A 17,181-nucleotide genomic window follows, 5' to 3' on the forward strand; every position below is an offset into this window, starting at 1 on the left:
TACAGGGACTGTTAAAACATTACAGGGGCCGTTAAAACATTACAGGAACTGTTGAAACACTACAGGGACTGTTAAAACACTACAGGGGCCGTTAAACCACTACAGGGACTGTTAAAACACTACAGGGACTGTTAAAACATTACAGGGACTGTTAAAACATTACAGGGGCCGTTAAAACATTACAGGGACTGTTAAAACACTACAGGGACTGTTAAAACATTACAGGGGCCGTTAAAACATTACAGGGACTGTTGAAACACTACAGGGACTGTTAAAACATTACAGGGGCCGTTAAACCACTACAGGGACTGTTAAAACACTACAGGGGCCGTTAAACCACTACAGGGACTGTTAAAACATTACAGGGGCCGTTAAAACATTACAGGGACTGTTGAAACACTACAGGGGCCGTTAAAACACTACAGGGACTGTTAAAACACTACAGGGACTGTTAAAACACTACAGGGACTGTTAAAACACTACAGGGACCGTTAAAACACTACAGGGACTGTTAAAACACTACAGGGACTGTTAAAACACTACAGGGACTGTTAAAACACTAAAGGGACTGTTAAAACATTACAGGGGTTGTTAAAACACTACAGGGGCCGTTAAAACACTACAGGGACTGTTAAAACACTACAGGGACTGTTAAAACATTACAGGGGTTGTTAAAACACTACAGGGACTGTTAAAACACTACAGGGACTGTTAAAACATTACAGGGGTTGTTAAAACACTACAGGGACTGTTAAAACACTACAGGGACTGTTAAAACACTACAGGGACTGTTAAAACACTACAGGGACTGTTAAAACACTAAAGGGACTGTTAAAACATTACAGGGGTTGTTAAAACACTACAGGGACTGTTGAAACATTACAGGGACTGTTGAAACATTACAGGGACTGTTTTGTGAACCAGTGAGTGATGTTCCCAGAACATTCGTAGAACCAAAAAGTAACAATCTGGGAATGCGGCTGGAAGGGCATCTGCTGTGTGAAACATGCCACAGTAGTTGGTGGTTCATTCTGCAGTGGTGACCCCTGATAAATCAGAGACTAATCCAATAGAAAATAAATAAATGAGAGAATGAATGACATCTGGGAATGTAAATTAGTAGTAGATGGTGCAGGTTTGAGGAATGACGGTGAGTAGTGTTCATATTTCACACAAAGCTCCTCTTTTTAACATGATATTTTTCTCCCCCTGAAAGTATTTTTTAATTAAATGTCTGTCTCTCAGCTTCCTGACTCTTTTCCAAGCTCCAGGAGTCCTCCAGGAATCTCTGTATGGGTGAAGAATCATCAGATAATGAAGACAGAGGAGAAAAAGCTGCTGTCTCACAGAGAGGTTTTGTTCTTGTTATTATATTCTTCAGGAATTCAGTGTGCTCGACTCTGTTTTCAGTATATTTATTTTCTGTTTTCAGGATGTTTACATAATTTTGGCCAGACAGAAGAAGTTCAGCCATTACCATTCTGAAAGTTCTGTTAAAAATGTACTGTAATAAAAACATTAATATAAAATAATCGCACACATGAAGCAACGCGCTTGCACTTTTCCAGCTGCACCTAGTTAAGATCAAAGGGAGCTTCTGTGACCTCGAGATATGCAAACGGCCGAAGTTTAAAGTAGACGCAATGAAAAGTACACGTTTGCAAACCTACTTAAAGATACAAGCAATAATACCGATTAGAGCGATTATGTGGAGAATGTTGATCTTGTGTTGAGCCCGACGATCCTTACATCTAAAAATAGAGCAAGTGTGTTCCTTTAGTGATTTTAATTTGACTCTCGCTGAAAATGCAGACGTGAAACAACAAACTGAGGATATAATGACGTGCCTGTCAATCAATATTGGTGGGTGGAGGGACCGCACTTCTATGTCTAGTTGCGGTCGCTCTGAAAACCGCTCCAATTGGTCCACCGTTTTTATGTTGTTAAATTAAAAAAAGGACTGTGTGTTTATATCACCCCAATATAATGGTCTATACCAGTGTTTCTCAACTGGTGGGTCCGGGTTGCGGGAACATTTTCAGTGGGTCGCGGAGTGTGTGATTAAAAAAACAACAAAAGTTTAATATTTAACTTATTTTGCTTATATCGGACTTTTATTTTGAAATGCGCGTGCCGAAGCTTGCTAATGGGACTTTTCATTTGCCAGGAACCTGGGTTAAGCGCTTTTGGCGAACTGCAATGCAAAAACCGGCGCGTTTAAGGTCTGTTTTCTTTAAAAATCAGCGATCTCCACTGGCTGAGTGATATCCGATATAAAGTGGGTCTCAGATTGTACAAGGAGCACTGCATTACATTTTATTTCCCCCCGCCATGTCTTTTTACCCCAGTATATTTAATGGAGCTTCTGCGCTAGCCTGCTGATTCTGACGGGCGCGTGTGAGTAAACAGCTTTTTTTCTAGTTTTACGCTTGAGCAACTAATCGAATGGCAAAGTTTATTTAACTGAATGTACTTTAATGACATTACAACATCAATGCTGTAAAAGGAACCGGATAAAATGGGGAAAAAAGTTCACAACAGGTCACCAAAAGTTTATCAGTATGGGAACAACACTAACGTTAAAGGGCCATGAAACCCCCTCGTTTCAGCAGTGTGTTTTCACACCTCTATTTTGGAAAATGCAGAAAAGTGGGCGTGTCCAGCTCTGTTTAGGGGGGAGTGTCGGAGGAAGAAAAGAGGGATGGTGTGGGAGTGTCTATTTGGGCGCGCTGAATTTCAGAGTCAAAACACACAACCACAGCGGACAATGTGACTGTGTTTACATGGACATCTATAGTCGAATTATTGCCAAATTATTAAATGGTGGACTTTAACTGCAGTTTGGCTCTTTCATTCAGGAAATTCATTCATGCCCCTCGCGACAAATGAGATATTTGATACGAGGAGCTGCTCTAAGCGTGTATTTTTCATGCAATGTTTGATACCCACACGGCGAATGAGAAAAAACCCCGCCGCATTTCCCGGAAACTTAGATGCACACGGCAGGTAGCGTCAGAAAGCCGCGTGTGTTATTCCGGTCACAAAATCCTACACGAGGTTATAGTTTGGTTGTAACTGTTAGTGCTAACTTGTTTACACTCGTTGCAATAGTTTGTTTGATACGAATAAAATACGAACTGAATAAACAAAGAGCGCTGGTCACTCACTTACCAAATCTGTAGAGACAGGACAATCACCAGCAACTAGAGCCGCGTCTTTATTTAGAGGAGACTACAAGCGAATCCGGATCTCAGCGTTTGCAGATGAGAACAGCTCTCAGGTAAACAATAATCCTCCTTAGACACGTAAGTTATTGTTGTCGAGCGTCGCGTACACTGTTAATCCACACGTGACTCCAGCTGAGCTCTCACAGAGAGAAAATGAAAACAAAACTTCACTGCAGCAAACTATAAAAGCAACACTTCACGCTTGTTTTGCCAACACAACGTGGCGTCTCTGTCGTCTAAACACTGTGACAGTAATGAATATTAATGAAGTTGCACAATAGAGCGCGCTGATTGGTTTGAACCAAGCTTTACTCATGCATTAATGCATCACACTGTAAGACGTAATAAGACACACTCTGGCACAGACGTCCAGTCTGCACGCTGGAATACACGCTATTATGTCATGACCGTGACGCAGCTTCAAAAATTCGTTTCAAACCGGAAGTACGAATTTGATTGAAATAACACAAAAACAACCAATTTACACTTTTTAGTGAAATATAGGTGTCCTAATAGTGTTTTTAGCAGTGTGGGACACATATACCACTGTCAACAGCTCAACACATGTGTTTTGGTGTTTCGTGACCCTTTAACTCCGCATATACCCTTTTGACATGTGAAATTCCAGCGCGAGTAAGACCCCGAATATGTAAAGTGTGGATTTACATATTTTGACGACAAAAAGGCTTAAAACCTCAGTGTGTCATATGTAGTGAGGTGCTCTCATAAGAGAGCATGAAACCTAAATTAAAACGACATTTAGAAACCAGACATCCCAGTTGCAAGGAAAAACCTGTGGACTATTTTCTAAGACGACTCCAAGAGCTGAGGGCATCACAAAAGTGCCGAACATATTCATGTTCAAAACAAGTACAAGTACATCTTACTGTGCTCACCGTGTAGCAAAGGCCAAGAAAGCCCACACAAAAGCAGAACAGCAAATAACTGCTGATTATTATAAAATGGTTATGATTGTTTTAATAATTTTACTTCAGTTTGCTGGTTTCTGTTCAGTTCAACCAGATCAGTTTTAATGTTTTATAAACAGTTCAGTTTAGTTAATAGTAACTGAACTTTTCCTTACCCTAACCACTGTTTACAGTATTTGACATTTTTACTCTGTAATATTTCTATACTTTGATGCATTTTGTTAAATGACAGCAATAAAATATTGTTTATTTTATTTGTTTAAATATTGTTTATTTGTAAGTCTTGGTGATTTTCTCATAATTTATCTGTCACCAGTTGTGTATGTTAACAATTAAATACAAATGAATTATAATTCCTAAAATCATGTTATAATTCCTAAAAATTTGGGTCGTGGCTTGATGACCATGTAAAAATGTGGGTCCCATGGCCAAACCAGTTGAGAACCCCTGATCTGTCCACTATACTTACACACATGTCTGTCCAAACAGCTTGAAAAGCAGATTTTTCACCATAGGTGCCCTTTATTGTACATTGTTTCTTGTTTTGGAAACAACAAAACTAGTTTTGCCCCTCTCCATGTTTCAGTTGAGATTATGTAAATCATCGAATATAAACAGCTCCTGAATGCCGTGTTTCTCTGGTCAGTCCTGCGGCTGGAAGCGAGTGTTGACCCAGCCCAGGCTGAAGGAGCCGCTGGCGTTCTGGAGGTTTCGGTGCAGGATGATGTGTGGTTTGTTGGGGTCGCTGTAGCTGTGGTAGAGGCGGAAGTGAGCCCAGCAGAGCCCACTCTGCCCCCGCAACGTCCACCTTCAGCACGTCCACCTCAGAACAAGAGAAGAAGAGCTCATAAACACAGGTGCGCTACTCATGAAAACACTAACACGAGCGCATCTAGTGCAGTGTCAGGATCAGAAATTATTCCAAGATTTATTTTCAGAGAGTTCATGTTCTTGCAGGAAGCCAACAATATTGATGAAACTTATGAGGTTTCATTCTGGCTGTGTTTTGGAAAAAGGTTCTGGGGCCTCATGTATCAACGCTGCGTACGCACAAAAACTTTGCGTACGCCAGGTTTCACGCTCAGAATCGCTCACGTTTGGATTTACTAACAATGAACAGAACGTGGGAATGTGCGCAGCTTCCAGCAGCTTTCTGGCTGGTGTACGCACATTTTTTGTGCGTGTCTGTTTTATCTCCATTGGCGACTCCTAGAGGCAGTTGTGTTAAATTCCTCTCTACAAAGTGTCTGAGCCGTGCAATGGCAGCTGTATGAGACGGGTTCATCTAGCAGGTATATAAGGTTTCCATACCATACAGTTGACCAGCCAAACATTAAAGCACAATTTGCAGCGGTCGCCTGTTTTCCCAATGTAATCTGAGAGATCTACTGCACACACATTGCTATAAAGACACTATCTGAAGATGAATTTGCATACGTGAATCAGAAACATTTCCATTCAATAAATGTGCAAATAAAATATGATGCACAGACTTATTAATGATTCCTACTGGTCTTTCTCATGATAAATAGTTGGCAAAATCTGATATGTAGCGGGGAAAAAGAAGAAAGAGTTCATCAGACGCTGGATTCGAGCCGAGTTTATGCTCGAATGTGTCAAAACATGATCACATGCGTTTTACAATGTGCGCCACTGAGACTGCTAAGGGTACTGCAACATTTTACAGATATAAATCACACTATTTCTGTTTTTAATGCACTCAGTGCGATGTTCAGACCCAACTGTGTTAACCGCATCAGCTAAACTCTCCCACTCTATTTTTTTCTTTTGTTGTTAATTCCGGAGGACAAACTTGCAAATAACACCGCTTTCCTCCGGTCTACCTCTGAAAGCAGCACCTCTAATTCACATTCTGTTCAAAGTTTCTCTTTTTTGCTTTTGCTTTTTCGTTGGGTTTTGCCATTAGCATAGTCATTAGCATATTCATACGGGGGAGGAGGCAGGGAGGGGTTTTGTGCTCGTGCATGTTGCGCTCAGTTTCACGTTCATTCAGATGTACAAAAGAATATGCGTGAGATTCGGCGTACGCAGTGTTTCATACATCTGAATTTTTTTCTGCGTACGCACATTTACAGCTTTGTGTGTACGCAATGTTTTAGTAAGATTTCCACGCAAGTCTTCGTACATGAGGCCCCTGGTCTGCAAAATATTTTCTAGTTTTTTAAGTCAAAGTTTTAAAAAAATGACAAAGTCCGAAAATTCAAAGATCTCCGAAATTAACTTTTGTACTTGGTAGCACCGGTGCTCCCAACTTCAAATATTTAGGAGCACCAGAAAAAATGTAGGAGCACCCACTAAAAATAAATAAGCGCCACTGCAAAAAGTGTATTATAGGATTTATTGTATTTGTAAATAACAATTAGGACTAACAAAAACCCGAAACAGCTATCTAACTAATGCTGTGATGATATTGATATTTGTTTGCAATAATTCCAAAATGTATGTCTAATAATGATTAAATATTATTATTGATGGGAGACGCAGTGGCGCAGTAGGCAGTGCTGTCGCCTCACAGCAAGAAGGTCGCTGGTTCGAGCCTCGGCTCAGTTGCCGTTTCTGTGTGGAGTTTGCATGTTCTCCCTGTGTTCGCATGGGTTTCCTCTGGGTGCTCCGGTTTCCCCCACAGTCCAAACACATGCGCTACAGGTGAATTGGGTAGGCTAAATTGTCCATAGTGTGTCTGTGTGTGTGTGTGAATGTGTGTGTGGATGCTTCCCAGAGATGGGTTGCGGCTGGAAGGGCATCCACTGCGTAAAAACTTGCTGGATAAGTCGGTGGTTAATTCCGCTGTGGCGACCCCGGATTAATAAAGGAATTGAATTATTAACGATGATAATGATGACAATAATACTAACAATGAATTACATTTCTCAACATCATGCTGTCTTGAATGTGCTTGAATGTAAGTTATCTGCTATAAAAAGTTCTAGTGTTACTTTATTCAAAATATTATTACGGTTTGCATCAAACACAAATGAATCGTTGCAGTAAGAAGTGTTTATTTTGCACTATTGTTTTTATACGCATGTCAATTAAATGAATTCTATTTTTTTAGATTAGATTAGATTAGATTCAACTTTATTGTCATTACACATGTACAAGTACAATGCATCGAAATGCAGTTTAGGTCTAACCAGCAGTGCAATAGCAGCAAGTGCAGGATACAGGAATAAGTTATAAAGTGCAGTTATAGAAAACTATGGTGATATTTACAGATGGATGTACTATCAACATTATATACAGGTTGGATAAGCTATGAACAGATTTACAATATATGAATATATGTGCAGGTTGCTATTAATAATCAGTAGAGTGCAGATAAATAAACATGATAACAAGTGTATATGTTACAATACATGAATATATGTACAGTTTTCTGCTACAAAACAAACAAAAGATTCTAATAAATCCAACCTAGGCTCATTCTGAAAACGTAGTCCAGCGGACGTTTCAGGAGACTGCGAAATACGTCCCGGGACGTACATATTTGTGTAGTTTTTGTTTTCACGAATTTGCGAGAGGCCGCTGTGTGCGCTTTTTCACATGTCGAACGTCTCTCGTGAGCGTCGTTTGCACCTTCGCCGTTCCCGCGGAAACCCACAAGAGGAACACATATTATCAGACATACCGATCATACATCAAAGTAGCCATGGTGATTACCTAATTTAATAATATTTTAAATAATACAATCAGTTGAATTAAGAATTATTCATCCCCCTTGGATTTTTTTCTTTTTTAAATATTTCCCAAATGATGTTTAACAGAGCAAAGAAATTTTCACAGTATGTCTGATAATATTTTTTCTTCTGGAGAAAGAATAATAAAAGTTTTAAAACACCATTTAGAGTCAATATTATTAGCCCCTTAACCTATATTATTATTCAATAGTCTACAGAAAAACCATCTTTATACAATAACTTGCCTAATTACACTAACCTGCCTAGTTAACCTAATTACCCTATTTAAGCCTTTAAATGTCACTTTAAGCTGTATAGAAGTGTCTTGAAGAATATCTAGTCTAATATTATGTGCTGTCATCATGACAAAGAGAAAATAAATCAGTTATTAGAGATGAATTATTAACACTATTATGATTATAAATGTGCTGAAGAAATCTGCTCTCCGTTAAACAGAAATTGGGGGAAAAAATAAACGGGGCTAATAATTCTGCCTTCAACTGTACATTTGTATTTGTGTGTATATACACACAAACACACACATATATATATATATATATATATATATATATATATATATATATATATATATACATATACGTGTGCGTGTGTGTGTGTGTCTGTGTGTGTGTGTAGGTAGATAGATAGATAGATAGATAGATAGATAGATAGATAGATAGATAGATAGATAGATAGATAGATAGATAGACTGCAAAAAATGCTTTTCTTGCTTGGTTTTTCTCTTGTTTCTAGTGTAAATATCTTTAAATTCTTAAATCAAGAAGCATTTTCCAGACAACATATTTCCTTACTTTTCGAATCTTATTTTCAGAAATAATATGCCAAAATGAAGTGTGCTTTTCTTTAAGTTCCCATTGCCATTACAGTAAGCAAAATAAACACTTCATGAATTGAAAATAAACTGAAAGCAGGATTATTTTGCTTGCTTCATTGGGAGATTAATCAGCTTGTCTTTATTTTGACTTATTATTCTTGAAAGAAAGACGATGTTTTACTTGTCTAGAAAATGCTTCTTGATATAAACTTGGAGTAAAAACAAGATAAAAACTCAAGAGTAAGAAAAGCATTTGTTGCAGTGAGCTGATTACACATCACATGACAAAATGTGTAGTCAGTAACAGACTCTATTAGATTAGGTGTTTAGGTAACATTAGGTGACATGAGGTAACATTATCTCACTGCTATTGCATTACTTTTAGTTAGTTATTATGTATTGGGTTATAAAATTATATAATCCAAGTAATGTTTAAGTAATAATGTAAGAAACTGAAGTACTAAAATCTAAAATTTTAATTATTTACTTAAAAGTTACTAAAAAGGGAAAAAGTGATTATAGTGTGACGTTTATAAGGGTAAAAGTGTTGTTGAGGAAGTGCTTCAGCTCCTGCTGTAAATAAGAGCATGTAGAAGTGAAGAACAGAGCTTGAGGAGGACGAGAGAAAGTAGGACAGAGTAGAGGACAAGCTGCTGAAGGTGGACACTAGAACACACACACTGACCTCAATTACTGAACACACACACACTACAGCTCTACTGCATGACCTAAAAACAGAGACACATATTCAGACTCACACTTACACACACATATTTACACTTTTGCACATACACACTTTCACACTCACACACATACTCACTGACACCCACATACATACACTTAGAGACACTCACACAGACTTACTCACACTTTTGCACACACACAAAGACTAACACTAACATACAGACACACACACACATTCATTTACACATACTAGCAGTCATATACATACATACATACACGCACTCACATGTATACATGCAAACACATACTCAAATACACACCAACACATGACCCCTTTAGTTGCTGTTTGCTCCTGTTAACCCCTGCCTGTCTGACCTTTAACCCCATCACTACAATAATAATATATAATCGCTTACTAAATTATTATAATAACAATAGAAATAATAATAATAACAACAATAATAATCATAATAACAATAATAATAATAATTATAATAAAAATCATAATAATTATAACAACAACAATAATAATAATCATCATAACAATAATTATAATAAAAATAATAATATAAATCATAATAATTATAATAACAATAATAATATAATAATCATAATAACAATAGTAATAATAATAATTCTTATTATTCTAATAACAGTATTAATAATTATAATAATAACAACAATAATAATAATCATACCACTACTAATAATAGTAATAATAACGATAATAATAACAATCATAATAATAATAATAATAACAATAATTATAATAATAATTATAACAATAAAAATATAAATAGTAATAGTTATAATAACAATAATAATAAAACTCATAATAACACTAGTAATAATAATCATAATAACAATAATCATAATAATAACAACAACAATAGTAATAATAATACTAATAGTAATAATTATTATTATTATAACAAATATAATAATCATAAAAACAATCATTATAATAATAATTATAACAACAACAATAATTATAATAACAATAATAAATAATAATAACAATAATAAATAATAATAATATTAATAATAATAATTATAATATTGCTTCTATTGTGTTCTGCTGTGATTATCAACTGTGAAATAACTCTAATCATTGAGCGGAGTGATATGAAGTAGTAATGCACTCAAAACCTGCCGGAACTACTTCAGCTGTGCCTTTCACTGACAATAAACAAACAGCTGAAAGTGATCATCAGCCAATCAATCTTTGCATACGTTTCTATAATTAATAATGACGCTGAGATGATTCTTGGCTCCTTCAGCTCATGAATATACAAATCATAAATCGGAGTCATAATTCTGTCATATCTGCTGCTGACATAATGAATTCATTAGCGTCTCTGTTTGAGTGTGTGTGTGTGTGAAACAGATGCGGTAACTGCAGGATTGACACTTGCTCATGCACACAGAGGTTCAGGAAGTCAGTTTAGGACAGGATGAATAAACATGAGGGAATTATTCACGGCTTCGGGGAACTGAAGTTCAGCTTTGGATATGTTATGCATCACTGATGGATTCATGCATGAGCGCTGCTGTTTTAGATGACTTCTCAGCTTCTGCTGTAATATCTGGTCTGCAGAAGAGATGTGAGGTCCTTTCATGTGCAATCTGGAACTTCAAATGATCTAATTATTTTAAATTTCAGATGGACATTGTTAAATATATATTTAGATTTAGCGTGCGTGCATGTGTGTGTGTGTGTGTGTGTGTGTGTGTGTGTGTGTGTATGTGTGTTTCCAGTGCTGCTGACCTGTCTGTGGCCGAAGTGGTTGAGGATGTTCTTGAGCTTCCTGCTGTTGCTGTGCGCTCTGTGTGGGGGGACGGCAGGATTGGGGTCTCTCCAGTCCACTGAGAGGCGATGCAGCCACAGGTGCTGCTGCTGCTGCAGGTGAGCGGAGCTGATGCTGGGGTCGAAACAGTGGACGTCACAGCCGGAGGAGGCTAGAGCACGCTCCACAACATCAGCTGAGGACGAGCCCAGCCTACACACACACATCAGGTACACACACATCAGCCAGAGGAGGCCAGAGGACGCTCCACAACATCAGCTGAGGACGAGCCCAGCCTACACACACATCAGGTACACACACATCAGCCACATTCATTCATTCATTTTCTTGTCGGCTTAGTCCCTTTATTAATCCGGAGTCGCCACAGCGGAATGAACCGCTAACTTATCCAGCCCATTTTTACGCAGTGGATGCCCTTCCAGCTGCAACCCATCTCTGGGAAACATCCATACACACTTATTCACACACACACTCATACACTACGGACAATTTAGCCAACCCAATTCACCTGTACCTCATGTGTTTTGACTGTGGGGGAAACCGGAGCACCCGGAGGAAACCCACACCAACACGGGGAGAACATGCAAACTCCACACAGAAATGCCAACTGACCCAGCCGAGGCTCGAACCAGTGACCTTCTTGCTGTGAGGTAACAGCACTATTTACTGCGCCACTGTGTCACATGCCACATTCATATAAAAACGCGCGCACACAGACACGGATGCAGACAATAACAGGTACATACACACATTAGATAGCTTCATATATATGCACACACACCAGACCCAAACATATATACACACACACACACACACATCAGCCTCCAACAAAAAATATATCACACACACACACACATATCAGGCACATTCATATATACAGAGGCACACACGCATACACACAATATACACATCAGACACATTCATATATACAGACACACGCAAACACACACAGCAGGCACATTCCTATATACACACACACACACACACACAGATGATATTCATGAGCAGTGTAATATGCTGATTCAGTAAAGCACAGGAAGTCCTTGTGAATGAATGAATAATGAATCCTGATGCGACCTTCACACTGAGCTGTGTGTGTGTGTTTTGTGTGTATATATGTATGTATGTATGTATATATATATATATATATGTGTGTGTGTGTGTATGTATATAAATATATATATATATTATCTGCGAGTGTCTGTTTGTCTGTCTGCATGATAGTTGTGTGTGTGTGTGTGAGTGACTGTACCTGTGTGTATGTATATAGGTGTGTGTGTGTGTGTAATGTGTATGTACTCATGTTTGTACCTGTCTGTTTCCGCTCTATTAATTGTTAAGTCTAATAAGTCAGAGGCATCTCCAGCTGCATGTTCAAACAGATTTACAGCCTTCGACCGATTCAGGAGTTCAGAGTCGACGTGTAATGCACAGCAACAGGCTTTTATCATGAAAAAAACGAAATGTTTTCATTTAAAATCTCTCTTTTATTTTAGTTTTTAGTCATTTTGTCAGTTTATTTGTCATTATATAATATTTATTTAAGCTTTGGCTTTATATATGCAGAGTTCAGGTGCAAAACCCTCTAAATCCATCATGAGCATTGTCTATCAGGCTCCTCTGATTAGGTTCAGAAGTTTCATTTATATGTAATGATCAGGTTATTAGCTGGTACATAAAATACCTTTTTGTCAAAAATGTCACTTTCAATTCTTTGGCAATTCTTTGTTTTTTTAACAAGGTAAATTTTCTTTTGGGTTAAAATCAGCTGAATCCACTACTGCTGTTTATGCAAAAACCTCTAAAACAACCTATTAGGACAAGACAGTGTAATTAGCTGATAATATCTAATGATGCAATTACACATTATTTTACCAAACATAAAACACATTCAACAAACCACCTGAAATTAAAAATAGAGAAATCTGTCAAGTAAGTGGCGGTTCATTGCATTGTGGTTAGGAGTGCAACTGCAAATTTACTGAGGGCGGGGTATGCGGGAGCAAGTTTTACCCCCAAAATATTTCCATCAATAAACTGAGGATATTTTTTCCTCGTCAACGTGCTTCAAACACATACATTTCTAAACACCACTGAAATAATATGAAGTAGTAAACGTATAATTACACTAAGCATGTTAAGTCACAAAGACGTACATCTCGTCCCTCCCCAAATTTCTTCTCAATTTCATTTCCCCCACTAAATGATTATAGCACTTTGACATGCCTTGTTTTTGTACTTCATTTGTCAAAACAAAGTGAAGTTTATTCATAAACTAATTTCGAGAGGAGCACGTGATTATGATTGAACACGGCTGGTTCTGCATTAGCATGCTTGATCCACCAATCAGGCCATTCCTAACCACTATAAAGAGCCAGGGGTTTCTCACTACAGTCATCTTCGATTTGAAGAATCCCCCCTTCCACCCCTACCTTTTCACCTTTCCCTCCATAGGGCAGCACGGTGGCTCAGTGACTAGCACTGTCGCCTCACAGCAAGAACGTCACCGGTTCTAGTTCCTTAACAGGCCGGTGGTCGTTTCTGTGTGTAGTTTGCATGTTCTTCCCGTGCTTGCGCGGGTTTTCCCCGGGTTCTCCGGTTTTCTCCCACATTCCAAAAACATGTACAACAAGTAAATCGTTAAATCTAAATTTCAATACAGGTAATCTAATAATGCAGCATATCTTTTAATAGCCTTCAATCTTAATCTTTAGCTATTATAAAAAGGGGAGTTGTCGAGATCTACCTGAGCTCGAGGCTCCCCTCTCTACCTCCAAACGGGAGGAAGCCCAGGGCTCAAGAACCTTCGAGCTCAGGGCTCTCTCCCGGGACAGCATGCCAAACTTGCTTATAATCAATCATCAGCTAAGTGTGAACTCTTGAAATGATAGATATGGGAGTCCTAAAGGGAAAAAGAACTTAAAAATGCAGTCACTTCTTACATGCATACTGGGAGAGGTGTAAGGTCTGTGTTTGCATGAACAATTGACTGAAACTGCCATTACACCTCTCACAAAGTGAAATAAAAAAAGACTGTAAAATGTTTAGTGTAAAAAATAAACAGATACCAACTGCCTGAAATGTTACATTTTATGAAAGTGTTATGGGCAAACTTTTTTGGATCTAAAAAAAATTACCAAAATGCCTGATGTATCAATATGAAACATAATGAATTTATAAAAACATGTATACGGTATAAAAATGGATCTTGATAGAAGGATTAATTAACATTTCAGATTAAAACAATATTTATGATAATTCCGACTATATATTTATGTGTGGAATTTTTAATCCAATTATTATTTTCTATTTTTTATGCAGCTGCAACGCATCAATCAAATGGTCAACAGAGGGGAAGGGGTGGTATGATTTTTTTATTTAATAAAGTACAATATTATACTCGTATAAAATGCAAAATAAACATTAACAAAAAAATATTTATTTGGATTATTTGAAACTTTTAAATTCAAAAATAGTTTTGGCACTATGGCGCCCCTCCATTTGTTTCGCCCCTATGCGCCGCATATAGTGCATACCCCCTTTTTGCTCCTCTGGTTGTGGTAAACCAGGGAAAAAGCAGAAGGGAAATGAATGAATGAAATCTGACAAGTGCATTAATCAATAACATTAAAACTGACATGCATGAAATCGAAACAATCTGTTATCATTTCTGATATTTACGATTTAGATTTAATGTAAGTAGAGCAATGGAAACATTGGAAACTAAGCTGGTTAGATTCAAACAATGTAGTAAAACATCAGTATCTGTGCATTGTCCATTAATATAAAAAGCTGATCAGACGTATAGGTCAGGGGTCAGCAACCCGCGGCTCTTTAGCGCTGCTCTTGTGGCTCCCTGGAGCTTTTTCAAAAATGTTTGAAAATGCAAAAAGATGGGGGAGGTTAATATATTTTTTTGTTTTAATATGATTTCTGTAGGAGGACAAACATTTTTAACGTTTTCAAATGCTGTCAAAGTGTGTAGAATTCATATTTAATTTCAACATTTCTGTCAACGAAGATGCGTCATAGCCTGCGACACACGTTTCTATCAGCAGGGTGGGATGCCAGGCAAGTGGCTGTTGTAAACAAACCAGGAGATTATAAAGCATGGAAAACCGTTCAAAGATGGTATGACATATTAGAACACCCATTTGCAAACTTTAAAAACAAAACCAAGATACTACAAAAAAATAAAGATATACCTTTCTCCACTAAGACAGTGAAGGAAAGGGCTATTAAAATGGCAGGTAACATCACCGATCAGCAAACCAAGGACATTAATTCAGTGCCAGCATACTCAATTGCCTGTGATGTGACCGATATTCAACGCGCTTTTATGCAGGTATGTGAACTCTGATGGGCCGCAAGAAGAAATGATCAAATTAATAACACTAAAAGACAAGAGGCTGTGCTGAAGTGTTTAAATGACAACGAAATAAACACCAACCACCTGATTTCAGTGGCTATTTAATCATGTATTTGTAGCCAATTTAGTCATTTTGATAGTAGGCTAATATAGCTAATATAGATACATACAGCATGTGTTTCCTTCATTATAAGGCTTATATAAGGCTTTACATTTTTTGTGGCTCCAGACATATTTGTTTTTTGTTATTTTTGGTCCAATATGGCTCTTTCAACATTTTGGGTTGCCGACCCCTGGTATAGGTATTATTAAAGAATGTAAATAATGTAGAGTTTTATATATTATATTTATCTTTAAGTTTAAATTAGTAAATAAAACACAAGGTAGGCCTACTGGGCAAACGGGGATGCCTCTCAGACAATTAATAGAAGCTGTCATTCATTCATTCTCACCATACTCAAGGTCTTGGTCTCTTGTTTATCCTCATAGCATCCATGTGGGATAAAAGAACGGCATCTTAACTCTGTCTTTCGTGAAATGGAGTTGCTGTTTAATGTATAGTAAATCAGACTTAATCAAAGTACCGTCGCTGCACAAACCTTATGAATGCATGCTGCACTCCTGACTGTACAGTGTGTTTTCTTTTTCTTATAGTGCTCAGAGTTTTGAGGTAAGAGACGTTTTCATTTGGCATTTAGTGGCTTTTGCCAACAAACTGATGATTAGAAGTGAATCTATTTGTTGATGGTGTAGTACAGCCTAAAGCATTCACTCAATGTCGTTATCTCATTTTTGGCGGAAATGGCGTTTAGCAGCTTCTGCATCTAAACTCTTCATATTTATATATATATATATATATCAGTGTTTCCTCTAGGATTTTTTTCCAGCTGTGGCGGCAGACTCTGTTGACCATTTTACACAGATCTATCACTATATGTGGCGTTATTTCATTGAAAAAACTGTACAAAAGCATGCACGTCTCTCAAAACAGTTTCCCAGAGATGGGTTGCGGCTGGAGGGGCGTCCGCTGCGTGGAAGTGTGCGGCATGAGTTGGTGATTTATTCCGCTGTGGTGGCCCCGGACTAATAAAGACAGCGTCTTTATTACAGCGTAGCGCAACGCCTCAAAACCACTCTTGCGCCAAGCTGAAAACTACCAAAAGACTACTGCGCCACGCCTTGCGCCACACTGCGCCGGGTGTATGATAGGGCCCTCCGTGTTTGATTTTCTTCTTTATATAGACGATTGTGCTGTCAAACTGTTGTATAAATGCAATATCACATGAGTAGCAGTGCCTGGTGGGACACTAATGCCGAGTTCAGACTGCAGGATTTTCAAAGTAGTCGTGTCACAGATGTTTTCACACTGCATGACTATCTGGGCTAGCGTTTCGTCGCTGCTTTGTTTACACTGCAAGATGGATCGGGGACAGGGGCTTTCAGATTGCATGACTTTACTATAGGAAGAATCGCCGACAACTTCGTCCAAACTACGTTCTCATAACTACATAATGAGAAAGAAGCCTTTAATGGGGTTGAACATGTACATGTTTGCTCGCCTGGGTTTAAAGGGAATTAGCCATTTCTCCTCAACTTAAGTTGATAATAAACTAATTTTTTTCTGTATGAAA

General features: G+C 37.9%; 1 protein-coding gene across 11 annotated transcripts in view; it reads right to left on the reverse strand.

The window, feature by feature from the left end:
• Positions 1-1,401: 1,401 nt before the first annotated feature.
• Positions 1,402-17,181, reverse strand: part of mettl24 (methyltransferase like 24) — a 30,442-nt gene continuing 14,662 nt past the window's right edge. For 4 of the 11 annotated variants that reach the window (XM_073933837.1, XM_021468729.3, XM_073933836.1 and 1 more), the window contains 2 exons: positions 11,142-11,373; positions 1,402-4,979 (listed from right to left, as the gene is read on the reverse strand). In XM_073933837.1, the coding sequence (XP_073789938.1) occupies positions 4,758-4,979; positions 11,142-11,373 (454 nt within the window). In that variant the 3' untranslated portion in view covers positions 1,402-4,757. Of the gene's footprint in view, positions 4,980-9,374; positions 9,418-10,593; positions 11,000-11,141; positions 11,374-17,181 lie in introns of those variants that run through there. The other 7 variants (XM_073933840.1, XM_073933838.1, XM_068215719.2 and 4 more) reach the window with 5 other exon arrangements.

Source organism: Danio rerio, chromosome 20, assembly GCF_049306965.1.
Source record: "Danio rerio strain Tuebingen ecotype United States chromosome 20, GRCz12tu, whole genome shotgun sequence".
Classification (NCBI taxonomy): domain Eukaryota; kingdom Metazoa; phylum Chordata; class Actinopteri; order Cypriniformes; family Danionidae; genus Danio; species Danio rerio.